At 53.7% G+C, this 21,988-nt stretch overlaps 3 protein-coding genes across 4 annotated transcripts in view; 2 read left to right on the top strand and 1 right to left on the bottom strand.

The window, feature by feature from the left end:
• Nucleotides 1–4,587, top strand: part of ITGA11 (integrin subunit alpha 11) — a 47,847-nt gene extending 43,260 nt beyond the window's left edge. The window contains exon 30 of the mRNA XM_080551546.1: nt 2,392–4,587. Within this exon, the coding sequence (XP_080407672.1) occupies nt 2,392–2,406 (15 nt within the window). The 3' untranslated portion in view covers nt 2,407–4,587. The remainder of the gene's footprint in view (nt 1–2,391) is intronic.
• Nucleotides 4,588–4,853: 266 nt separating this feature from the next.
• On the bottom strand, nt 4,854–10,730 carry FEM1B (fem-1 homolog B). The gene is made up of 2 exons (XM_080551553.1): nt 9,910–10,730; nt 4,854–6,729 (listed from the first exon to the last, which is right to left on the bottom strand). The coding sequence occupies exons 1-2, from the start codon at nt 10,155–10,157 to the stop codon at nt 5,094–5,096; spliced, it is 1,884 nt and encodes a 627-aa protein (XP_080407679.1). The 5' UTR covers nt 10,158–10,730; the 3' UTR covers nt 4,854–5,093.
• A 2,681-nt stretch (nt 10,731–13,411) lies between these two features.
• CLN6 (CLN6 transmembrane ER protein) lies at nt 13,412–21,921 on the top strand. Of its 2 annotated transcripts, none has more exons than XM_080551559.1 (7): nt 13,412–13,575; nt 15,048–15,162; nt 15,835–15,933; nt 18,371–18,559; nt 18,671–18,726; nt 19,950–20,072; nt 21,254–21,921. In XM_080551559.1, exons 1-7 carry the CDS (start codon nt 13,493–13,495, stop codon nt 21,540–21,542), a joined length of 954 nt encoding a protein of 317 aa, XP_080407685.1. In that variant the 5' UTR covers nt 13,412–13,492; the 3' UTR covers nt 21,543–21,921. The 2 variants fall into 2 exon arrangements, with proteins under 2 accessions (XP_080407685.1, XP_080407684.1); XM_080551558.1 differs by lacking the exon at nt 13,412–13,575 and adding an exon at nt 14,628–14,812.
• Nucleotides 21,922–21,988: the final 67 nt, after the last annotated feature.

Below are 21,988 nucleotides of genomic sequence, written 5' to 3'. Positions count from 1 at the left end.
AGGGCATGCGGCTGACGTGCAAGCTGTGTGTTTGTGCACAGAGCGTGCAAATGCGCTCAGATATTTCCGTTAACCTTGTCAACACTGAACTATAGCGTTAAGCTTCAGCCACATGGCCTGCATGTTCAGCGCAGAGTAGCTATTCCTGGATTGTTTTTAAAGATGTCTTACACCAGGGTGGCTCTGCAATGCCACAAAATCAGCGTGGCAGCAGCAGGGATTTCCTCCCAGGGCTGCAAAAAGCAGGGCCCAGCCCTTGCCCTGCCCACGGCCCTGCTGCCCCGCATGCGGCCACCCAGCAGCAAGGGTGAGCGTGTGGGGGGGCTCTGGGGAGGGCAGGGGTGTACGTACACATTGGGGGGGCACACACGTGTACATAAATACACGGACACCCCTCCAGCCGTGAGGAGCTGTGATCACAGGAAAGACTGTATTTTATATATATATATATATACACACATATATATGAGTGTATTTTACTTTATATATATATATATATATATATATATATATTTATATACACACATAAATAAAGCTGTGGGATACACACACATAAATACACACCCACATCATCTTCAATATGGAACACAGTCTCCCCCGTGAACAAGACTTCCCAGAGCTGGAAGCTGTGGAAAATAAAGAGATCTAGATATAGCTGTACATACAGCTACAGATAGCTATAGCTGCAGTAGATACAGATATAGCTATTCATATAGATAGGTACAGATAGATATAGATACATGTATATATGTGTATGTATACGTGTACTATTATATAATAAAACGTGTGTGTACATACATATATGCATACACACAGACGTGTGTGTATACAAATATGTACATACATAATGTATATACTTGTCTGTGTGTATACATACATATAGTATGTGTTTGGATAGCTGTACATATGCACGCATATATATATATATATATATATATATATACACTCCTGTGTGTATGTATATATCTGTATGTGTATTTGTGTGTGCATACATGTATGTGTAAATAGGAACATGGGTATGTGTGCATGTGTATACAGGGATATATGGGGGTGTATGTCCATATATGTGTGCATATGCAGCTAAATATACGTATTTTTATGTGTATGTATGCGAGTGTGTATGTAAAAATATATGTCTATGATGTGTGTATCTACATGTGTATACACAGAGCTGTTTATGTCTGTGCCTGTGTATCTATATTTACATGTACAAACACTCCCTTACACATCTATACGTTTACACCCACATTGCCCCCGCCCAGCAGCCGATGCCTGCAGGCAGAGGCCTGGCCCCTGGGCCTGGGCTGGGCACCGCCTGCCTGAGGCAAGAACAAGGTCCCCATGCAGGTCCAAAACGGGGCGTTTCGGTAAAATTTGCGCTATGACGCCATCAGTACCCTTTAGAGATATTTCTGGCATGGGTCTCACAAGATTTCCACACGGGGAGGCTGCACCCAGTGCGCCGCTTTAAAGCCTTGGTGCCCGTGTTAACATGAGGCGAGGATTTGTAGCCACCCAGCTGCAACCTGGTTAAAGCTAGTGCCCACCCATTTACCCCATCGGGGGCTGTGGTTAAAGCCAGTGCCCACCCATTTACCCCATCGGGGGCTGTGGTTAAAGCCAGTGCCCACCCATTTACACCACTGGGGTCTGTCACCGCACCTCAGGCAGCGCAGGATGGCAGACAAGCTGCTCTATGCAGTTACTTTGGGTCACCATTTGTTTCCCCACCCCATGGCACCTGGGGAAGGCATAACAAAATAAAATGAGCCCTGCTAACCCCGTTGGACAGAAATTCACCGCCTCCTTCTCTTCAATAATCTCCTTAGTTCTGCAAATTGGCACAGCCGGAGCCGCGGCCATGGCGGGGCTGGGGCCTGATCCTGCACCTCCCTTGTCCAGCAAGAACTGGGCCAGCTGTGGGGAAGACCTGGCCCCATACGGTGTCCCCACAGCAGCAGGGCTTAGGCACAGACCCTGCCAATCCCAAAACCTGGGGCTCTCCTTTTGGGGGGAAAAAAAAATAAAAAACAATTGAGGCACCCACCCAGTCATGGCTGCCGGAGGAGACAGCACAAGACTCCTTCTTCCTGTGCGTCTCACACAGAGCTTTATAAAGAGCTTTAAATAACTCCCACAAAGACAGCAAGGGCACTTTTTCAGCTTTTAATGCTCAAAAGAGAGATTTCCAGACTAAGGAGCAGGAAGGTCCCAGGATGGGGGAGCCGGGCCGGGCTGTGCCGCACCCTCAGGCGTGCACAAACAGCTTTAACGCCACGCAGACTCCTGCCCTAGCACAGGGACTCAGGCTCTTCCCCTCTCCATAACATGCTTTCCAACCCCCTGACACGTTTTATCGCTGCTCCTAGTAACGGCATACTCTCTCTTCAGGTCTTCACATACTGAAATCATCCCGGGAACAGCATGAACAAAGCAGAACCTCTGAAAATATCCTGCAACGCAGCCCAAGCAGGAAAGGATCAGGCCAAAGCTACAGGAGGGGAGGAAGAAGCAGCTTGTCCACAAGATTGTTTGGTGTAACTTTTTTTTTTTTTCTTATTAAAAAGCAGAGTTGTGGGAGGAGCAGCTTCCTTTACCTTATTGTTACCCACAGACATTTCAGCATGCATGCTTGTTCCAAGGACGGTTTTACACAGGTATTTCACAAGAACACAACACCGAGATTATTCCATGTCAGAAACAGGTCCTGAGAAAAACGGTGCAAGGAAATACTGTCTTAATAAACAGCACAGCAACTCGTGATGATTTCCAGTAGAGCAATCCAGAACGTTGTTACACAGCGAGCAGCATCAGTTCCTAAAAGCTTTCAGCCCTCTCCCCACCTCCCACCGCCTTTCCCAGGTCAAATTCATTCAAGGACTACCGGCCCTCATTTTAGCTGTATGCACGTTATCAATTATACGTGTGCAAATGTAGAAAGGCAGAGCACGGCATCAAGGTTGGCTTCCAAGCACGTGGCACGGTTTAACAGAAGATTTTTTGTGCAGCACACAGACGTTGATTCAGGTATTGGTTCATTTTAACCGAGCCAGCCACCAGCAGCATTGCCAAGAACCAGCTGGTGCCTGCTCGCAAGGTGCTTGAGGTGCGGGGTCAAAGCTTCAGCAACAGTGGACATGGTCCTCAAGAGGGAGATAAAAGCACTCCCCGGGCCTCCAGGAGCCACAGCGAGTTAAGTATTTTTTGCGTTTCCACCCGTCAGGCTAAAAAACACCGCGGTAGCTCCTCGGCAAAACACAAAACCGCAGCTTTCCTGATGCATTTCAGCATGGGGAAGACATCTGGGGCAGCCCCTTGCAGGAACATGAACCCCTTCCTAACTGTTCGGGAACATCTGCTTATGCCATAAGGCCTCAGGTGGCCGAGCGTGGCTTTGCCATTTTGACTGACCTTCAGCTGCAAGTCGTCATGTCTTTTAAACTCCCAACCTACCTGAGATATAAGTGACAGACACATTTTCACTTTAGGAGCCAGCTTCCAGCAGAATAAAGTTTGCAGCTTGGAAGCCGGTGTATTTCTAAAGCACTTCCCATTCAGGAGACACAACAGCCAAGGCTGACAGCATCGCACAATCTAAGCGACACTATTCTTCTTGGCACTAGGCAAAAATTAGAGCTACAAACTAATTCCACATTCAATGTTTATTTATTTGTAATACAAATAGAAACGTGTGCCCAAATCTTGCCTTGAAGTTCTACCCGGATAGTTTAAAAAAAACCTACAGAACATTCTTTCATCTTCTGACAGTTAAAAAGCTGCATTTAAAATAAACAGAGTTCTCAGTAGCCTGTCAAAACAAGTGACATTTTACTGTTGGAGCATCTGCAACTTCTACCAAGGAGAAGTACTTTCTCAAGCAACAGTTTTAATATACAATCAGTTGCTTATCATAAAAGATCTTATGATAGGACAATTTTTTAAAAATCAGTTTTAATAGAGATTTTCATAATGAAAGGAGTAAAAATCATGAAAAATTCTCCAGTCCAATTTGGGGAGGCACAGACTCCACGCTTGTTGGAAAAACCAGCTTCAAGCAGTATCACGCTCCAGAGGAAGACTCTCTTTGGCGACAGACTACTCCATTAGGAAGATACAGCATTTGGAATCCAGAGTGCAGTTTTACATACTTTGAGTCAAAAAAAGGTGCGTGTTGATCATTGAAACAACAAAAACAAGTTAAAAGCATTTTGAAATGTTGGGACACACACAAACACAAATACCCTATAAAATTTCTAGGTATCCATGCATGTTCTTTATATATGAGGAACTTAGCTACGTAAAAAGAAACCATGGTTCTGGTTCGTTCAGATCAATGTGCAAGTTCATTTTTCAAAAGTTATTCAGTATTTACTGTAGCATTGCAAGCGAAGAGCTTGACGTTTCAACTCTTATTGGATGAATACACCATAGCTGAATTTAAACCTGTATTTCCTAACAGAGCATTCCTTACTTCTGTAGCTGCTGATAACTGCTGTTCAAAATTTAATTTAAAAATAAAAATAAAAATCAGATGTTACCAACATCTTCAGCATTAACTGAAAGGCATAAAAAGACGGTGAGGTATGAGAGCAACGGACTGCTCTGTGTGTTGAGACTTCACTTTTAACTACCGTGTAATTTCCTTTTTTTTTTATCCTACCTCACTTCAAGAAGTTTTAAAATTTGCAAAGCTACTGCCTCAGTAGCAGCGTGACAAGGGCCTTCAGAAGTGCCTTTGCGTATAACTACTTAAAGCAATCTTCAGCAGAGATGTGTGTTTGAAACAAAACATTCTGCACCAGTTATATCGGGAATCTTTTCCTTTTGTTTATAAAAACAAGAGATAACAAAACAGTTATTATTTTTTTTAATTAAAAGAAATGACCAAAACCTCCAACACCAGATTTGACTACAGGAAAATTGTGTGGCTTTTTTTTTCCCCGAGATCTGCATGAGAACTGAGGCTGCAGACTGAATCCAAAGGAACCGAAGTGACAGAAGAGAGAAACACAACTCCATGTACACACATATATTCTGTGGTCTGCAGTGGATGTCGTCATGGGATAGCACCACCATGAAAGATCTTATGTAGCCTAGTGAAACTTGACAAATTCTTCCAGAGTTCTGGGGATCTGGTTTTGGTAGCTGATGTTATAGATCCGTACTGCTCGGGCAGCCAGGCACTTGAGACTCAGCTTCATTTGAGTTTTAAGGAGTATTTCAGACACACCCGTTGTACTTTTATCAAGGGGAGTTTTCTTCTGCTTATTCGTCATGTCTGTGTGAGCACCAGCCTCCACCAGGCTAATGATGATGGAATGCAATGTCAAGAAGTCGCTGATGGGCCTGTGGTACTGGACGATGATGTGGAGCGGGCTGTTTCCTTCGTTGTCCACAGCGTTCACGTCGGCACCACAATCCAGCAAGAGTTTTGTGACGAGCGCGTTCGGAAAGCTGCAGACATCATTCGTGTGGAAGTCGTCCACGGGCGTGCTGGAATTGACGGCGTGATGCAGCAAGCTCGAGCCGTCCCGCGTCCTGGGATCGAGATGAATCAGGTTATAAATCTGCTTGTTGATCCGCGACTGATCCTCCTCGCTGCACTGGGTCTTGGTAGAGATGCAGACTAAGTAGAGGAAGGTAAAAATATTGCATTCGTAGTTGTCCATGGCTGTGTGGATGTCGGCGTCCTGGGTGGTTTTGATCCGGGACATGCCCTGCTCTATTTCCAAGACGCTGCACCTCAGGACGCTCTCGATGTCCTTGGCTTTAACGGGCTCGTTTAAGTGTATCATCTGAGAAAAGACCTGGGCAAACCTCAGGAGGTCCTTATGCGTGTTCCTGTTGCCTTTTTGCCTCAGATGCAAGGCGTGGAGCCACAGCTTGATACACTGCTCAAACTCCATGTTGTCTGCATAAACAGCCCCCCGGTAAATAATGGGGTGAGACACATCGATGTTGTCCGAGCCCAGAATTCTCTCCCGCACAATGAGGCCTTCCATGTGAAGGGCATCTCTGTCCTGCCTTATAGACTCTAATTCCTGAGGAGTTCTGCATTCAGTCCTGTTTCCATAGGCTTCGATTTGCGGAAGAACTTCTTTCTCGATGATGTTCTCGCTGTCTCTGTACCTCTCCAGCATCGCCAAATACAAGTAGTGGTACGTCTTCATGATGTCGTAGTTTTCCCTGTCGTTCGCGAACGAGGCGCCCAGCAGCTCCAGCGCCTCGATCCGGCTCCTCCGGTCGCAGTCGGCGTGAGCCAGCAGCAGCTCCACCACGTCTGCCTTGCAGCTCTCGGCGGCCACTTTCAGCGGGGTCATGCCGTGCCCGTTGACCATCATCGCCGCCTTCCACTTGACCAGCTCCCTCACGATCTCCAGGTGGCCGGCCTCGGCCGCGAAGTGCAAGGCCGTGGCGCCGCAGTGGGCTTTGGCGTTGGGGTCTGCGTGCTGCTCGAGGAGGTACCTCACCACGTCCGTGTGGCCTTTGTACGCCGCGATCATAAGGCAGGTGTTGTCGTACTTGTTGGCGATGCTGATGTTGGCGTTGTTTTCCACCAGGTACTTGACGATGTCCAGCCTGCCGTCGAAACACGCGGCCCTCAGGGGAGTCGAGTTGGTCACCGTGGTGTGGTTCACGTTGGCGCCGTGGCTCACCAGCAGCTTGACCACCTCGAAGTGTCCGGCCCCCGCTGCGCACCAGAGAGCTGTCGCTCCATCAATGACAAAGCTGAGAAGGGAAAGGCAGAAACAAGCAGTCAGAGGGCTGCTCTTTGAAAAAGAGCGAGGGATCTTTAAAAGAGAGCTGAGCGCCGTGCCGCAGGCACGCACCCAGCCACCGGGAGGTATTTTACAGCTACCCTGTATCTAAAAGCGAGGGGACGTGGCGGATTAGCCAATGTGAACGAACAAGAGCCTTACCCAGCACAGGGACCTCCTCAAGGAAGAAGCGTTGGAAGCTGAAACTTCAAAGCAGCCCGGGGATTTAGCCACATCTCGCACTAGTACTCCCCGGGCTGCTTTGAAGATCCTACCTGCGAGCTCCAGCCCCCAGCCTAGGGAAAATTACCGCTCCTTTGATCCCCCGTGCCAGAAGCTGGCACGTTAGAGGAACAGGTAAAGCTGAAATTCTCCTCCTGACAAAGAGACCCCCAACTCGGGCACGGGTAACAGCACAGCTGGGCAACACGCCGGCTGTGGCAGCGAGGCTGGCCTAAGGATTTCGAATCACTTCTCTGGGTCTCTACAATTGCCACCCCTTCCGCTGTGCCGACACTTTCTGTTTGAGGCAGCACGCTGCGAAGCAGACCGGTGATGGGGTTAAGAATGCAGAACTCGAGGAATAAAGTAAAATTCACAAAAGCAGAAGCTATTCGAAGCCGGGCTGCTTCAGAGATCTGTTTTACATTACGGCCTCGCGGACAGCTTGCTGGCACTCGTGAACGTGGGGACAGTTAACTTCAGCAAAACCTCACAGCTTCTTGAGCTGTTTTCATCCCCAAAGGCAGCTCCGCGCTGTGTAACTACACAGATAAGGCTGATGGCCTTTCCATTCCCCCAGCCCTTTGAAGTAGCCCTTAAACGTAGAAGCAGGCGGTGCAGTTAATATACATTCAAGGCACATCCCAAAGCGCAGAGGAGGGACAAATATCTCATTTCCTTACGTCCAGAGAGTCACAGTTTCCAAAATTAAAATATCACAAGACACCAACTCAACGTTAAGTTGAGCTGCAATTTGTATCATTTTCCAAAGCCCTCGCGTGGCTCCCCAGGGGCAGCTGCCTGGCCGTCTGTAAGCCCAGCACCTCTGGACAACGCTTCAGAGGCCGTTTAAGAGCTCTGGCACGCAGAGATGGCTGTGTAACAGACGGGGCTACCTTTGTTCGCAGTAAGAAGTTCCTTATTTTGCACAAACATAACCACATTAAAGTACTTTTGTATTAGAGCAGTAGTAAGTCAGGCTCTAAGGCCCGCTAGCGAACACAAGGTAATTTATTGGTGTGCTGCAGGTCCAGTTACAAGTCAAAAGCCCGGAGCCCAACCAAGCGGGGTTTCTGTGCCACCTTATCACAAAAATGAAAATAATGCCAGGCATGAGCTGGGATCATGTGCTGCCTTTCTTCTCACCAGGCTGTGACTCCTACTGAGGCCAGGGAAGAGGTAACGGCACACAGCGCCCATTGTATCCCAAACAACACCTCCTTTAAGCTGTGTCTCTGTCAGGCAGCGGCTCCGGCAGGCAGATCGCCATCCCATCGATGCACAGCAGGCGAGAAAATTCAGCGGCAGAGGGGGCAACAGCTCTCCCTGTCTGCTCTGCCAACACAGGCCCTTCCTTCACCTGACATCAGGGCAGACACAGCCCTAGGGAGTCTCAACCACTTTTTGCTTGCGAAAAGAGGGCAGGAAGAGGGAACAGAAAGACAGAAGGGAGCCAGTTCCTGCCCCCTCATTCAGCAAGCAAGAACCAAATCGGTCTTTCCCTGCGTTAGGTGGAGCTGTGCAGACACAGCTACGGCCCATAAAGCTGGAGCCAGATGAAAGATACCAGGGGGGCCCGGTGTGATCCCTCCCGGTATCTGATGGGAGCTCCGCACGCAGCCAGCTACCTGCAAAACCTGAAGCTGTTCAAAAGGCCAACAACGTACCTGCGGGCTGAGTCAGCCTTATTTTTAAGAATGACGTAGGGGCAAGTACTTGACGAGCGTTGTGGGTGATTTTAAAAACAAGAGAGGTAACGAAGGTCATGACAGCACAGCTCGGGAAGGTGTAAGTACAACAGCGTGCAGACTTAACGTGAGGACGAGCAGCATCACTCCAAAAATCCAACAAAACAGTGACAATGCTGCCAAAAAACAGTGATGTGCCAAAAAGTACGCGGCAGGACTGTGAAGAGACTAAGAAATGTCTAGAAACAGGCTTTCTATATGACCTGGCCGCATCTCCCCAAACCAAACCATTCAGAAGGCTCAGCAGCAGTGCCCGTGGCAGAGCAGTGCTCCCTTCTCCTGCCTCTCGCCACCACTGCACACCAGAGCTGGGCTTGGTGTTTGTGTCAGTGTACCCAGCTCCCTGCGCAGCTCCTGCCCTAAAATGCCACATGTCCTTCCTGGTCGCCACCTTCCCCTCCTGGACACCTTTCCCTCCTGCTCACCACCTTTCCCTCCTGGATACCACTTTCCCCTCCTGGTCACCACCTTTCCTTCCTTGCTGCCACCTTTCTCTCCTGGTCACCACCTTCCCCTCCTGGACACCTTTCCCTCCTGGACACCTTCCCCTCCTGGTCGCCACCTTCCCCTCCTGGTCGCCACCTTTCCCCCCTGGTCATCACTTTCCCCTCCTGGTCACCACCTTTCCCTCCTTGCTGCCACCTTTCTCTCCTGGTCACCACCTTCCCCTCCTGGACACCTTTCCCTCCTGGACACCTTCCCCTCCTGGTCGCCACCTTCCCCTCCTGGTCGCCACCTTCCCCTCCTGGTCGCCACCTTTCCCCCCTGGTCATCACTTTCCCCTCCTGGTCACCACCTTTCCCTCCTTGCTGCCACCTTTCTCTCCTGGTCACCACCTTCCCCTTCTGGACACCTTTCCCTCCTGGACACCTTCCCCTCCTGGTCGCCACCTTCCCCTCCTGGTCGCCACCTTCCCCTCCTGGCTATCCCCACAGTGACGGGTGGCGGTGAAGAATCGACGCCCCCCTCGTGCAGCTCGTGCCCTTCCCTGACCCGGATGCAGCCAAACCCTCGCTTCGGGCGCGCAGAGGCGCTCAGCACCGCACTGCACGCGCCCTACCTGCGCGTGACACCACAGAAAAAAACAAACAAACAAAAAAAAAACCATCCGGGCGCCCAGCCTCGACCGACGGGGCGAGGAGCCGCGCGTGCCGTGGCGCGCCCAAAGCCACCCCACCTACCCGTCGAAGCGCACCGTGCCGGTCTGCTGCGTCTGCACGCGGTAGTGCTCGAGGAGCAGGCGCACCACCTTGGCGTGGCCGTTGCGGGCGGCGATGATGAGGGGCGTGGAGCGCTGCCCGCCGTGCTGGCTGACGTAGCCCAGCAGGTACTTGATGTCGCTCTCGGAACGGTTCAGCAGCAGGGCGGCCAGGGTCAGCACTCGCCCCTCGCTCGCCGCTTTGTACACGTACCCGGCCAGCCCCTCCATCGCCGCCTCCTTCTCCTCCTTCTCCTTCTCCTCCGCCACCACCACCCCGGGCCCACCGCCCGCTGCCGACGGGCCGGCTCCTGGCTCGGGCTGCGGCTCCGTGCTGCCGAGGGGAACATGCGGCCCGTCCCCGGGCCCGGCCAGCCCCACGGTGAGGGCTGGGAGCCAAGCGGGGACCGGACCCGGTGCCCGGTGCCCGCCGCCTCACCCACGGCCCATCCCCAGGCCGCTGCTGCCCACGGCGGGATTCGAACCCGCGGCCCCCGCCGCTGCTGCCCCCGAGGAGGGGGGGATTCGAACCCGCGGCCCCCGCCCTAGGGCCGCTGCCCCCCGGGGGGATTCGAACCCGCGGCCTCCGCCGCTGCTGCTGCCCCCGGGCGGGATTCGAACCCGCGACCCCCGCCCTAGCGGAGCCCGCCGGGGCCTCGAGAGCGGGGCCGCGGCCGCCGGGAGAAGGGGGGCCGGGGCTGGGGGGGGGGGGGGCACCGCTACGGGTCGCCGGCAGGGCCCCGCGGGGAGCGCGGCGGGCACGGGGCGTCCGCGGCCGCTCCGCCCCCGCCGCCGACTCCGGAAGCAAAAGCGGAAGGGCCGCGGCGTGCACGGGTTCTTCGTGGTCCCTCCCGGCAACGGGAGGCAGCGAACGGGCGTTCCAGGCGCCGCGTGGTCCTAGGGGAGGCCGGGACCGTGCTCCCCCCAGCCCCGGCTCGCCCCAGCCCGGTGCTGCCCGGCCCGGGCACATCCCCAGCCCCGGGGCTGCCTCGCCCGGGGGTCTCCCGGGGGGCTGCGGGGCTCCCCGTGCCTGCCTCAGGCCTAGGCCCCGTACCTCAGATTGGGTTTGGGTTGGATTTGTTTGCAGTTGGGTTCAGGCTGGATTTGGGGTTTTTTTTGTGTGTGTGTTTATTTTCACAGAACGGGGCCAGCAGCTTTTCTCCACCCACCTGTGGGCTGCGTGTGCCCAGCCTCAGAGCCTCACCCCCCAGTTCCAAGTCCTTGCTGTGCAGCTCATCGATGGCGTGCCCCCGCCATTCCCCTCAGCACATCGTGGCCACCAAACCAGGACCCCCGGCAGCCCCCGCCACCGAACCGGGACCCCCGGCAGCCCCCACCACCGAACCAGGTCCCCAGGCAGCCCCTGACCGCACCCCAAGGTGCCGCTGAGGGCACGTCGAGTAAAGCGATAGGCGACCCCCAGCCTGCGCCGCCGCCTGCCATTGTGCTGAAGGGGATACGGTGTCGGCCGTATTAATAGTTAATTTAAAGTCGTGCAACTAGAGCCTGGTGGAAAGTTTCGTGGCAGCTGGGCCCCCTGCATTATGCATGGCAGCGCTGGCCGGGCCGCGCTGCGGGCAATCGCCAAAATGAGCGCCGAGGGGGCGAGGGCGATGCCGGGCTGCAGGCGGTCAGCGCGGCGGTGTTCAGTCAACGGGGATCAGCTTCTGACAGGCACGCGCGCCCCCGAGCTACAGCCCGACAAGCAGGGTTCACGCTAAGTGTAAGTGGAGCCTGTCTCCATTACCTCAATGATCTCCACTATGCAGGCCTTTTTTTTTTTTTCTTTTGTAACCAACAAAAGCCACAGCTGCCCAAGCGCCGCTCATTTTCCCCGGCGTACAAGAAGGTGCCTGTGATGAAGCACTGCCACTGTCCGTCGTGGGCAGCGTCCCTGAGCAGAGAGCCCGGCTCTGTGTTCTGCAGCCTCATCGACTTCAGCAGGAAAGCCCTCGCTCCAAGCTCGTTGCAGTCAGGACCACAGTTTGTCAGCGTGGCACGGTTTCAAGTTGTTATTCCACAGTTACCCTCTCAACTACGTGGACTTAGACAGCCAAAGAAACAAAAATGTGAATGTTTCAGTGGAATTACCGCAGTGCAGCCAGCAAGGGGCTGATCCTGAGCGTGCGTGAGCCTAACTCACTGCCCTCGGCTGTGCTTAGCCCTCAAATGTCAGTCACTGAAATACTCCCAGCCTCCTGCTCCGACTGCCAGCACAGCGAGCACTCCGCCGTCCCGACCCGGTCGCATTTATTCGGGCCAGGCACACAGCAGGGAGCACAGCCCCAGCATCTCCAACCCGTCAGGGTTTGTTGTCTGCCTGCCTCACGGCCGTGGTGCGGGCAGGCAGCTCACCTCACGTCTAGGGATTCGCTCGTGGCGGTCGGCCAAAGCTGGGGCAGAGCCACGCTCTGCTCCCTGACCCTCCGATTAAACCTCGCGCTCACAATGACACACCGATTGCACGAGGCAGTCTGCATTTTCCCCTCCGTCAGCCTCTTCCCGCTTTCCAATCTAATTTTTTTGGTCAGGTGAGGACTCGCAGCAAGGCACGTGGAGGTACTTCAGGGCCAGCAGTTTTTGTTTCTTTATCTGAGGAGCCCTTAAAGAGTTAAACGTTGTCCTTCTCCCCTTCCTCTACTTTAAAAATAGCAAAGATTATCTGAGTGTGCTTTGGACAGGGAAGGCAAGTAAGCTGCCCGGATTTTCCCTATGGAATACAGGGACAGAAGGCCGAGGGGAAGGCCGTGGGCACGGCGGATTCCCCGTGCACTGCCCCTCCAGTAAGCTGGGATCACAGCTCCTCTTCGACACCGCTGCAGCTCCTTTCTGGGCCCATCCTGCTCCCGGTGGTGGGGGTCTCTTCGGTCCACCGGGTGTAGGCGAAAGCCGGAGCAAACGCCATGGAAATGCTGCGACTTCTTGTGCTCGGATCCAGGAAATAACAGCACTTGGGGCTTTTCCTCCTCACGGCCCTTCCCCAGCACAAGGCTGCCCAGCAGGAGGAGGCAGCAGGGCGGCACCGGGCCCACGAAGCGCTCCCCAGCCAGGCTGCTCCCCGGTTTGGGGCTGAACCACGGGATTTCGGCCCCGGCGCTGATCCTCTGGGGCAGCCCCGCGTGCAGACACAGCGGCTGGCTGCTTCCCAGCACAACTGCAACTGCGCCTGCTTGGTGCTTACGGTAACAGCAATAACAAAAACAATAAAAATACAGGAATAGAATAATAATAAAATTACAGGAACGGAACTAAAAATAATAAAATTACAGGAACGGAACTAAAAGCAATAAAAACACAAATAACGAGAAATAAAATAACGAAAACAAAGTAATGACAAAATAAAACGTTACACACACACACACACCCCAAAATTAATTGGGGGACCCCAAATTAATTACAGGAGCAGTAACGAAGCCCCTAAGGGCCTCGCAGGGCCCCGCCGGGTGCCGCCCCCCCCCCCCCCGGCCGCGCAGCCGCCGCCCGCCCCCGGCGCCGAGGCGGGGCCCGGGCGGAGCCGCTCCGAGCCGAGCCGGGCCGGGCCGGGCCGGGCCGGGCTCCCCGGGCTCATGCAGGGCTCGGCGCGGCGGAGGCCGTTCCCGGCGGCGGCCCCGGGCTCCCCGCAGCCCCCAGGGCCGCTCTACCCGGGCAGGTGAGCGGCGGGGACGGGACCGGGACGGTTTTTGGGATGGGGACAGGGATGGGGATGCGGGACCTCCCCCCCCCGCAATGCCCAGGGAGCAGCCGCCCCCCAGAGCCCCGTCCCGGCTGCCCCAGCCCCTCCGGGACCCCCCAGCATCATCCGGAGCCTCCCCCCCGCAGCGTGCCCTGGCTCCGTTCGGGTACCCGAGCCCCATCCAGCTGCCTCTGGGTTAGCCTGAACCCCCCCCCAGGACCCCCCGCTGTCGTCCTGAGCCCCCCCCCGCATCACCCTGACCCCACACCCGGGTTAGGGTACCCCAGCTTCATGCACCCTCCCCCCTGCACCCCAACCCGGGTTAGGGTACCCCCATCTCCCCGCTGCAGCCGGCCGTCCTGACTCCCCTGGGATCATTATAGGCCCCCCTCGGATACCCCAGCCCCATCCAGCCCCCCCTGTGCTCCCTGGGCTCTTGTCCCGGGTCCTGCAGCGGTCCAGGGTACCCCACGTGTTTGGGGTCCCCAGCCTCGTGCAGGCTCAGCCACAGCTTGCCGAGGGAACCCCGACTTCTCAGGGCTTTGACAGCTTCTCCCCAGGAACCCCAGCTCTCAGGGGCTGTCCTGGCTCACCCAGGACACCCAGGCTTGCGCGGGGCACCACCACCCTGCCCAGCCCTTGGTGAGGACCGTGGGCTCCCATAGCTCAGCTCGGGGCCGACCAGCACCGCTCCGGTCTCAGCGCCAGGGAAGAGCCGAGGAGAAGCGGCTGCTTTCCTGCAGGGAGCTGGAGGGCTGCTCGATGGAAAGACTTCATTTGGGGTGGACCGGGCCCTGCTCTGCAGAGGTAGAGGACAGAACGATCTTCAGAGAGGAGGATGAAGGTGACAGCGCATCCAGAGCATCCCCGGGCTCGAGCACCACCGGGCGCGGATACTTTTTTAGCGTTCGGCAGAAGCGCCCTGGGAGTTTAATGGTGCTTTGTCATGCAAAAGTTAAAAATAGGTGCACTTAATTCAGCACTTAAGCTTTTCATCCTGCCTTTATGCTCCCTTCTCAGCCGGGGAGAGCCTTCGTACAGGGATGGGCCAGTTTTTACTCGTGATGCTTTGTCTCCTCCTCTCTTTGGAGCCTCAACTTTGTAAATGTGCCGCAGATCTCCAAACATCTGCCAGGACAGCACAGGTTTTGGGTGGGGACACAGACCTGGAGCCTGCTCCCTGCCTCCTCAGGGACCTGTTGCCTGACCCCAGGTATTTGGGCTGTTTCCCTGTCCCTTATCTGCTGCACGTCCGCAGCAGGCGGTGGCATTGCTGCTGCACAGAGCCAGCAGGGCTCTGATCCACCCGAACAGCTCACCCAGAACACTTAACTCTTGAGAAAAATGTTGAGGAGGGGGAGAAATAATCTTAGTGGTGCAAAACTGGAGCGATTCCCAGCCAGAAAGCGGCGGTGCTGGGCTGACACCGCAACTTCTGTCCCCTCCAGGCATGGAGCTGTCAAGAGCGAGGACAACTTCAAGAGCTCCCAGTTTCACCTCGATCTCTGGTTCTACTTCACGCTGCAGAACTGGGTGCTGGACTTCGGCCGTCCCATTGCTATGGTGAGCGTGGCGAGGGCAGGCCCGCTGCTTTGCTGGCCTCGCACTCATTTGGGGTGGCAGATTGGGGCGGCCCAGAACTTCCCCTGCGGAGCAGTGAGCTGATTTCTGCACCCAAGGGCCACCCTCGAGGAGCTGTCCTTGAAACGAGGACCACCACAAGGTCTTCATGTAGCTGTAAGCAAGTGTAGGGTTCCAGTCACAGGGGAGGTATCTGGGAAACGCGGTTCTGCACCGCCTGTCCCACAAATTTACATTTTTGTAGTATAAATGTTACCTGGAGAGGTTTCTGCTGCTCTTCCCTGTGTGTGGACACCCTGAGCCTGGGCTCCTGCTGTCCGGTTAGCATGGGGCAGGCCAAAAGTGGTCTCTGCCTTCAGAAATGTGATGTTTTGTTTTTTCCTGCTGACACCTGAACGTGACAGCACGTTAGCAGAGATCCGCTGCTGTCGGATTCCCTGGTGCTTTCTCACTCGCTGGGCCACACAACGTCACGGCCTCGGCTTTTGGCAGCGCTGCAGGAGCGAGGGGCTGAGGTTTAAGTCCAGAGCAAAGGTCTTCTCCTTCCCTGTCCTGTAGCTGGTTACGGGGCTGCAGGTGCTTCGAAAGCAAAGCACGGTAGCTGCGAGCTGGGTCACGGGGATGTCCTGATGTGCCTTTTTCCCCTCTCCTCAGATAATCCTGCCTTTGGAGTGGTTTCCTCTAAACAAACCGAGTGCTGGAGATTATTTTCACATGGCTTACAACGTTATCACACCATTTCTTCTGCTAAAGGTAAACCTCAAGGCTTATGTGTTAATTTTTTTAAATATCACTAGTTGTAAAAGCAGGGCAAGTAACTGTTTTGTAAGGGCTAGGAGTTCTTTAGGAACTTACTGAACAAAGGAGAAGTTACTCACACACTCCTGCAAGTGAGCTGGTCCTGCTGTACCCTCGAGGTTTTCTACTCCAGGAAGAATTTATGATGCCAGCTGTTAAGGACTGAGGCAGTGCCCATTTTAATGCAGCTCATGGACCATCTCCCCACCTCTCTGCATGCTGGAAAAAAACATTTTTAAGGATTTTCCATCAGCCAGCCGTAGGCCACAGATGAGACAAATCACGTAGCCTCTTACTTTTGAGCAGTGTGTTGACGGTGAAGCAGTAGGAGACCAGGCTGATCGCTCTGCCTGTGTTTTGCGGACTGGAACAAACCTGGGCAGACTGGGCTCTGCACGTTACCCTTGCAGCTCAGCCTCCTGCCTTTGACAGCAGCACAGATTCGAGGAGAAGGCTGTGGAAATTCCAGCCCAGCAGAAAGCCTTTCGCTCGTTACTCGCGTTGCCTGAGTGTACAAAGCAAGGCGCTTTGCTCGGGAACTCCACGTTCAGGAGAATTCAGAGCCCTTCACCCTGGCTGACCCAACGTGTGTCTGTAAGATGACGTGCATCCACAACTTAAAGACCTTCTCAGACAGCTGGAGCTGTAGTAGATTTTCTAAATTGCTCAGTACTTAATTACACTTGCTCTCTGACATTAGAATCGTATCTTTAGCTTGACTTTATCTAGCTTCATCTGCCAGCCACCGGATCGTGCAGACCGTTTATGAGGTTAAAGACTTTTGTATCATTAGAAATCTTTTCATATTAAATACTTAGCAGCCAGAAGATAGGAGAAAGCAATTATAAATGTATTTTAACCTTCATTAGCTAGAAAGTAAATTATGTCCCAAGATGTAAATGCTTCTCTCTCTCCTGAGTCTGCCTGGGAGGTTTTAAACACCACTGTGGCCAGAAAGGAATATTCAGTACCTGGTCCTCTGGGGGAACCTAATGCTACGAAACTTGGTCAGACCTGTCCTAGCCTGACACAGCTGATCTCTGCAGGCTCAGTACTTGTCAGGTTAAAACCTGCTGCCTTTGGTGCATTTCTGTTACCTGCTGTCCCCCTGAAGGACACCTCCAGCCTTCTCCCTCCGGCAGAGGAGAGCTTCCCTGAGCCTTTTGTTCTCCTCCCCTCTCTCTGAATCCTCTGACGTTCCTACAGCAGTTACGGAGAAAGGGAAAGCTAAGCCTCAAAATTAAATACAAATAAGGAGCTTTTCTGTGTTTATGCAGACGAAGGGCTGCAAAGCTGCTCTGGCAGCACGGGGAGGCAGAGGATGCCCCAGCAGATGCTCGGAGGGGCTGGGTCCCGAAGGCTGAAGCACCTTAGCGATGTATTTCGAGACCTTCCCCGCTTTGCAAGCTGAGCAGGGGGCTCCGTGCGGATTAAACCACGCTTGTTTCTCTTCCCCAACCGGGCTTGCAGGATCCTGCCGCGGGCTCGCTGGGCTCCACGTCAGCCTCACGTGCCTGCCTCCACCCAGACCCGAGCAGACCACAAGATGGGACAGGGAGAGCTCGTCATTAAATCCGGCGCTGGTGTTCCCAGGGGTGCCTCACCCACAGGCCTGGTTTGTCAGCGGGCAGATTTTTCTTACGTAGCAGATTAGTTTAAGCCTCCTCTTTAGAGCCAAACACACGGGGAGGGTTGAGTCAAATTCCATTAGGAAGAAAAAAAAAAAAAAACCACCACCAACTCACCAAGAGGCCTCTGAAAGTGATCCAGCAGAGAAGTACAAAGGAACAAGTGTCTGTGCCGAGCGCGCTGGGAGTGCTGCTGGAGGTTCTGCTCGCCACTGGAGGGCACAGGGAGGCTTTCAAAGAGGAAAGGAGCTACAGAAAGCAGCTGCCTTTTTGTTTCTAATTAATCACGGTTTGATCACATCTGGTGGCTGAGCTGCTTTGAGTGCTGCATTAGAAGTGCCGGAACACTGCTGCAGCCTAAGCCTTGGCTCAGGTGAGGGTGCTGCTTTGCAGAAAGCTTCAACAAGGCCAAAAATGTGGTTTGTTTGTTGCAAAAAGGAAGAGGAGTGTGTACTAGAAACTGAAAAACCACCCAGGCTAGTAGAAACACGTCTGAGATGTTTGTAGGGGAAGCAGCTGCGGTCAGGGAAGTGCATTCCTTTGGGGTCGGTCACACCGATCTGCCCGGGGTGGACAAATCCAGGCAGGGTGCTGGCAGCAGCTCACCTCTGCTATGACAGTGCAACCTTCGGCTCTCTGCAGGTCTCTGCAGGGCTTAAGGTGACGTTTTCAAGCCCTTGTAAAGCGGGAGAGGGCAGAGTTTGTCACAGCACCACCCACCTCTGCTCGCGCCTCCTGACTGTTCACCATCTCCGCGGTTTCAGCTCATCGAACGCTCCCCTAAGACCTTGCCGCGCTCCATGGTGTACGTCAGCATCATCATGTTCGTCATGGGAGCGAGCATCCACCTGGTTGGGGACTCCGTAAACCATCGCCTGATCTTCAGTGGCTACCAGCACCATCTGTCTGTAAGGGAGAACCCAATCATCAAGAACCTGAAGCCAGAGACACTGGTAAAGAGGACGTTTTTATACAAGCACTTAAAACAAATATTAACTGCGTGTTCTCGTTTCGTGGTGCTCTGTTTCCTTTTGCCCTTTTAAATCTGTTTCATTGCATTGCAGATTGATTCCTTTGAGCTGCTGTACTACTACGATGAATATTTAGGTCACTCGATGTGGTAAGCAATTTCCAGCGAATCTGGTGGCCCCAGAACAATGCGAGGAAAGGCAGGCCAGGGCTCTTTGTAGGTTAATACGTAAAAAATAAAGCACAGCTGATGAGAGCCGGCTAGGGATAATATTCTCACAGCTAGTGTAATTACAGTGGCTCTCTCCCTTGGAAAATTGCCCATTCCTGCTAGGTTTTTTTTTTTTTTCTGTCCCTGTCATTCTCACTGATGTTTCAAGGATGTGCAGCTTGTTTGACAGCTGTAGGGAGCAGCAGGAGCGGCACTGCTCTTCTCTTCCCTCAGCCACCTTTCCCAGGCCAGCTACAGTGCCAGGCTGAGGCTGCTGAAGACTCGTTGAGGGTTTTGCTCCTCTCGAGCTGGACTCTGAAACAGCCTGATTTTGCCCGGTCTCACTAGCCCTGTGCTTATTCTCTGCCTTCACCACGCATCCGTTCGGTGACCCTGCGGCCAGGGGGCAGGCGCCCTTGTGTCTGCAGTGGCAGAGGCTGCTTGGCCGCACTGCTCCCATGGTAATTCAGGGACTGATTTCAGCACCGCAGCAGCAGTACTGCCCCAGGCTGGTCCTAGAAGCACCGTGGGCCTGGTCCTGTGTGACCGCGTGCTGCCTGTGTCCCTGTTGGAGCACACCTCACCCCCGGTGCAAGCACACCCAAGCAGCATGAAGTGTGGACACATCCCCTGCCCTGGGTGTGCTGCTGTCGCAGATCTGCAGCCCCAGAGCTCTGTCCTTTACCTGCTGCCGGTCATCCTTACACGTCCCAGGGAGGGGACAGGGAGCTCTCGCCCCTTTTCAGGTTGGTTTGCTGTTCCTCAGGCAGCGTGAAGCAAATCCCAAAATTAAAAACTAAACTTTTAGTTCGTTCAGATCCTGGTCCGCATCCTGCTTGCCTGCCGTTCGGCTTTGAGCACATCACAGCTCACCCCACTGCCCTCGCACGGCCTTCTGAGCCTGCGAGGGCAACAACCACAAGTGTTGGGCTGAGCACTGGAGCCCAGCGTTTGACCTAATCAGCCCCACAAGTCTCATTATCTTCAGCAGCCCCGCAGCAGGCTGTTTTCAGCAATTTGACAGCAGTTTTCAGCAGCTGTGACACTGGTTGCACCTTCACAGCCACCACGGTACAGGAGGGGGGGGTAAATCAGGGCTTGGTGCATCGCGGTGCCGCTTTGCGGGGTCACACCACCCACGGGAGCTCTGTCTCTGCTCACAGGTACATCCCTTTCTTTCTGATACTCTTCATATATTTCACCGGCTGCTTCACTCCTGTTGAAGATGAGAGCAGGATGCCAGTGGCTGCCTTGCTTCTGATGGGGCCGAGCAGCCTTTATTACTGGTAAGTGACTTCTGCCCTCTCAGGGAGGTGCGGGATGGAGGGAAGAGCACAGGAGGCTCTGCAGCGTGCAGCAGGAGCTCTCCCTTCCCCAGAGCAGAAGTTGCTGCAGTTTCTCCTGTGCAAGTCTGGAAAATGAAATCTCGTTTAAATGGGCAGCCTCTTCAGCCTGTACCAGCTGGGACAGCTTCAGCACAGCGTGTCCTTTTCCCTGCTGGGGGGTATTTCCTCAACCACGCTGTCATTCCCCCATTGAGTTCTGGGCACCGGTTGTCCCAGCCCCACCTGCTCAGTGCTCCGTGGTTCTCCTGCTCCTCCACCTCTGTCTCAGGAAGCCTGGCACAGGGTGATGTTGCTGGAGCCCAGGCTTTCAGCCTCTGCTTGCTGTCTGCCCCCTCTTCAAAGCCAGTCACTGCCCAGGTAGACGGATCCTGGATGATTTTGGGGTTGTCACCTGGTGCCCACAGCGCATCCACCTGGTCTCAGGCCAGTTGTGGTAGCGGGGATGCTCTCACCAGTGGTGCAGAGATTTTACGTAGAGCCCAGGCTGCCTGCGTGATGCTCTTACGCTGCCTCCGTAGCTTGCCCTGCGGGTCCAAATAGCCTTTTGAGAGAGGTCTTATTTATTTCTCATTTTCAGTAGCCTCATCTTCCCAAACTGTTTCCCTGATGGCAGCCAAACAACTTTCCATTCATCTTCAGAGATGATGTTCTCTCTTGCCCGTGGCTTTGCCCCCCTGCTGAGACTGTTCTTATACAGTAAATTAATTTTTGATAGTCAAAATCATCAGGATGATTTGGTCAGTTCCCAGTTACCCCACTGCACTTCCTTTAAATACATCAGCGTGAGTCTCTGCAATTTGTGTGCTAGCGATTTAAGACCCGTCCAGTACAATTCCTCCTTCCTCCTGGCAGCCCAGCAGCTTCTCAGCCAGGTCTCTGCAAGGAGGCACCCGTTTGCTAACTCCACCTGCCCCTCCATCCACGTGGGCTCTCCCAGGAGCTGGCACCCCAAACATCTGGTTTCTTCCACTCCCGATGAGTTTGCTGCCTCTCTCCCAATTCCTGCTTTAATGAAGGAAAAATATTTAGGGTACTTGCTGTTAGGAGCTGTCACTTGCTGTCACCTGTCTGCAGAGCCCAGCTCCCCACGAAGAGCACTAACGGGTCCTTTTGCTTTGCAGGTATCTCGTGACAGAGGGGCAGATCTTCATCCTCTACATTTTCACTTTCTTTGCCATGATGGCTTTGGTGATGCACCAGAAACGCAAAGGACTCGTCCTGGACAGCAATGGGCTTTTCCTCTTCTACTCGTTCATCATAACGCTGGTCCTCATTGCTGTCTGGGTGATTTGGCTGTGGAACGACAAAATCCTCAGGAAGAAGTACCCTGGCGTGATCTATATCCCCGAGCCGTGGGCTTTTTACACCCTGCACATGAACAACCTCCACGCAGGAAAGGAAAGTTTATAAGTTTTGATATTTCTGAGTGATTCAAAGAAAAAAAAATAGTTTTTTCTAATGTAGAGGTAGTTCAAATAAATTCCTTGACTGACGTAGGTGCAAGGCATGTCCTGTGTTACCCAGACCCAGCTAAGGAGGGGAGGTTTTGTACAAGCCCCCAGGCACAAAGGGCTGATCCTGCAGGTCCCCTACGCCCCCCCAGTAGCATCATTTTCTGTACCCGCTCACTACTCAGGTGATGGAGCTGAGCTCCTCCAACCCCGGCTGAATCCCTGTAACAGTTCATGTCCATGAAGGCTGTATCAAACCCCGGTGTGACAGAACCCAAGCTGTTAACACAAATAAAGTTAATAGCAAAACAGACTGAATAAAAACGTTTGATAAAAGCTGAGTGACTTGCCATACTTGAAGCAGCTGTTCCCTGAGGGGAGAATCGTCATCCCACGAGACGCAGG

This window comes from Anser brachyrhynchus, assembly GCF_964034855.1.
Source record: "Anser brachyrhynchus genome assembly, chromosome: 11".
Classification (NCBI taxonomy): Eukaryota; Metazoa; Chordata; class Aves; order Anseriformes; family Anatidae; genus Anser; species Anser brachyrhynchus.
Note: the sequence above shows the minus strand (reverse complement) of the source record. Positions and strands in the feature narration are given on the sequence as shown.

Excerpts from the sequence above, each read along its gene's own strand:
- FEM1B (XM_080551553.1), bottom strand. The coding sequence starts at position 10,157 with ATGGAGGGGCTGGCCGGGTACGTGTACAAAGCGGCGAGCGAGGGGCGA. Across the intron at positions 6,730-9,909 it reads GGCACGGTGCGCTTCGACGG|CTTTGTCATTGATGGAGCGA; the intron begins GTAGGTGGGGTG and ends TTCCCTTCTCAG.
- CLN6 (XM_080551558.1), top strand. The coding sequence starts at position 14,643 with ATGGGCCAGTTTTTACTCGTGATGCTTTGTCTCCTCCTCTCTTTGGAG. Across the intron at positions 15,163-15,834 it reads TCGGCCGTCCCATTGCTATG|ATAATCCTGCCTTTGGAGTG; the intron begins GTGAGCGTGGCG and ends CCCTCTCCTCAG. Across the intron at positions 20,073-21,253 it reads CCGAGCAGCCTTTATTACTG|GTATCTCGTGACAGAGGGGC; the intron begins GTAAGTGACTTC and ends TTTGCTTTGCAG.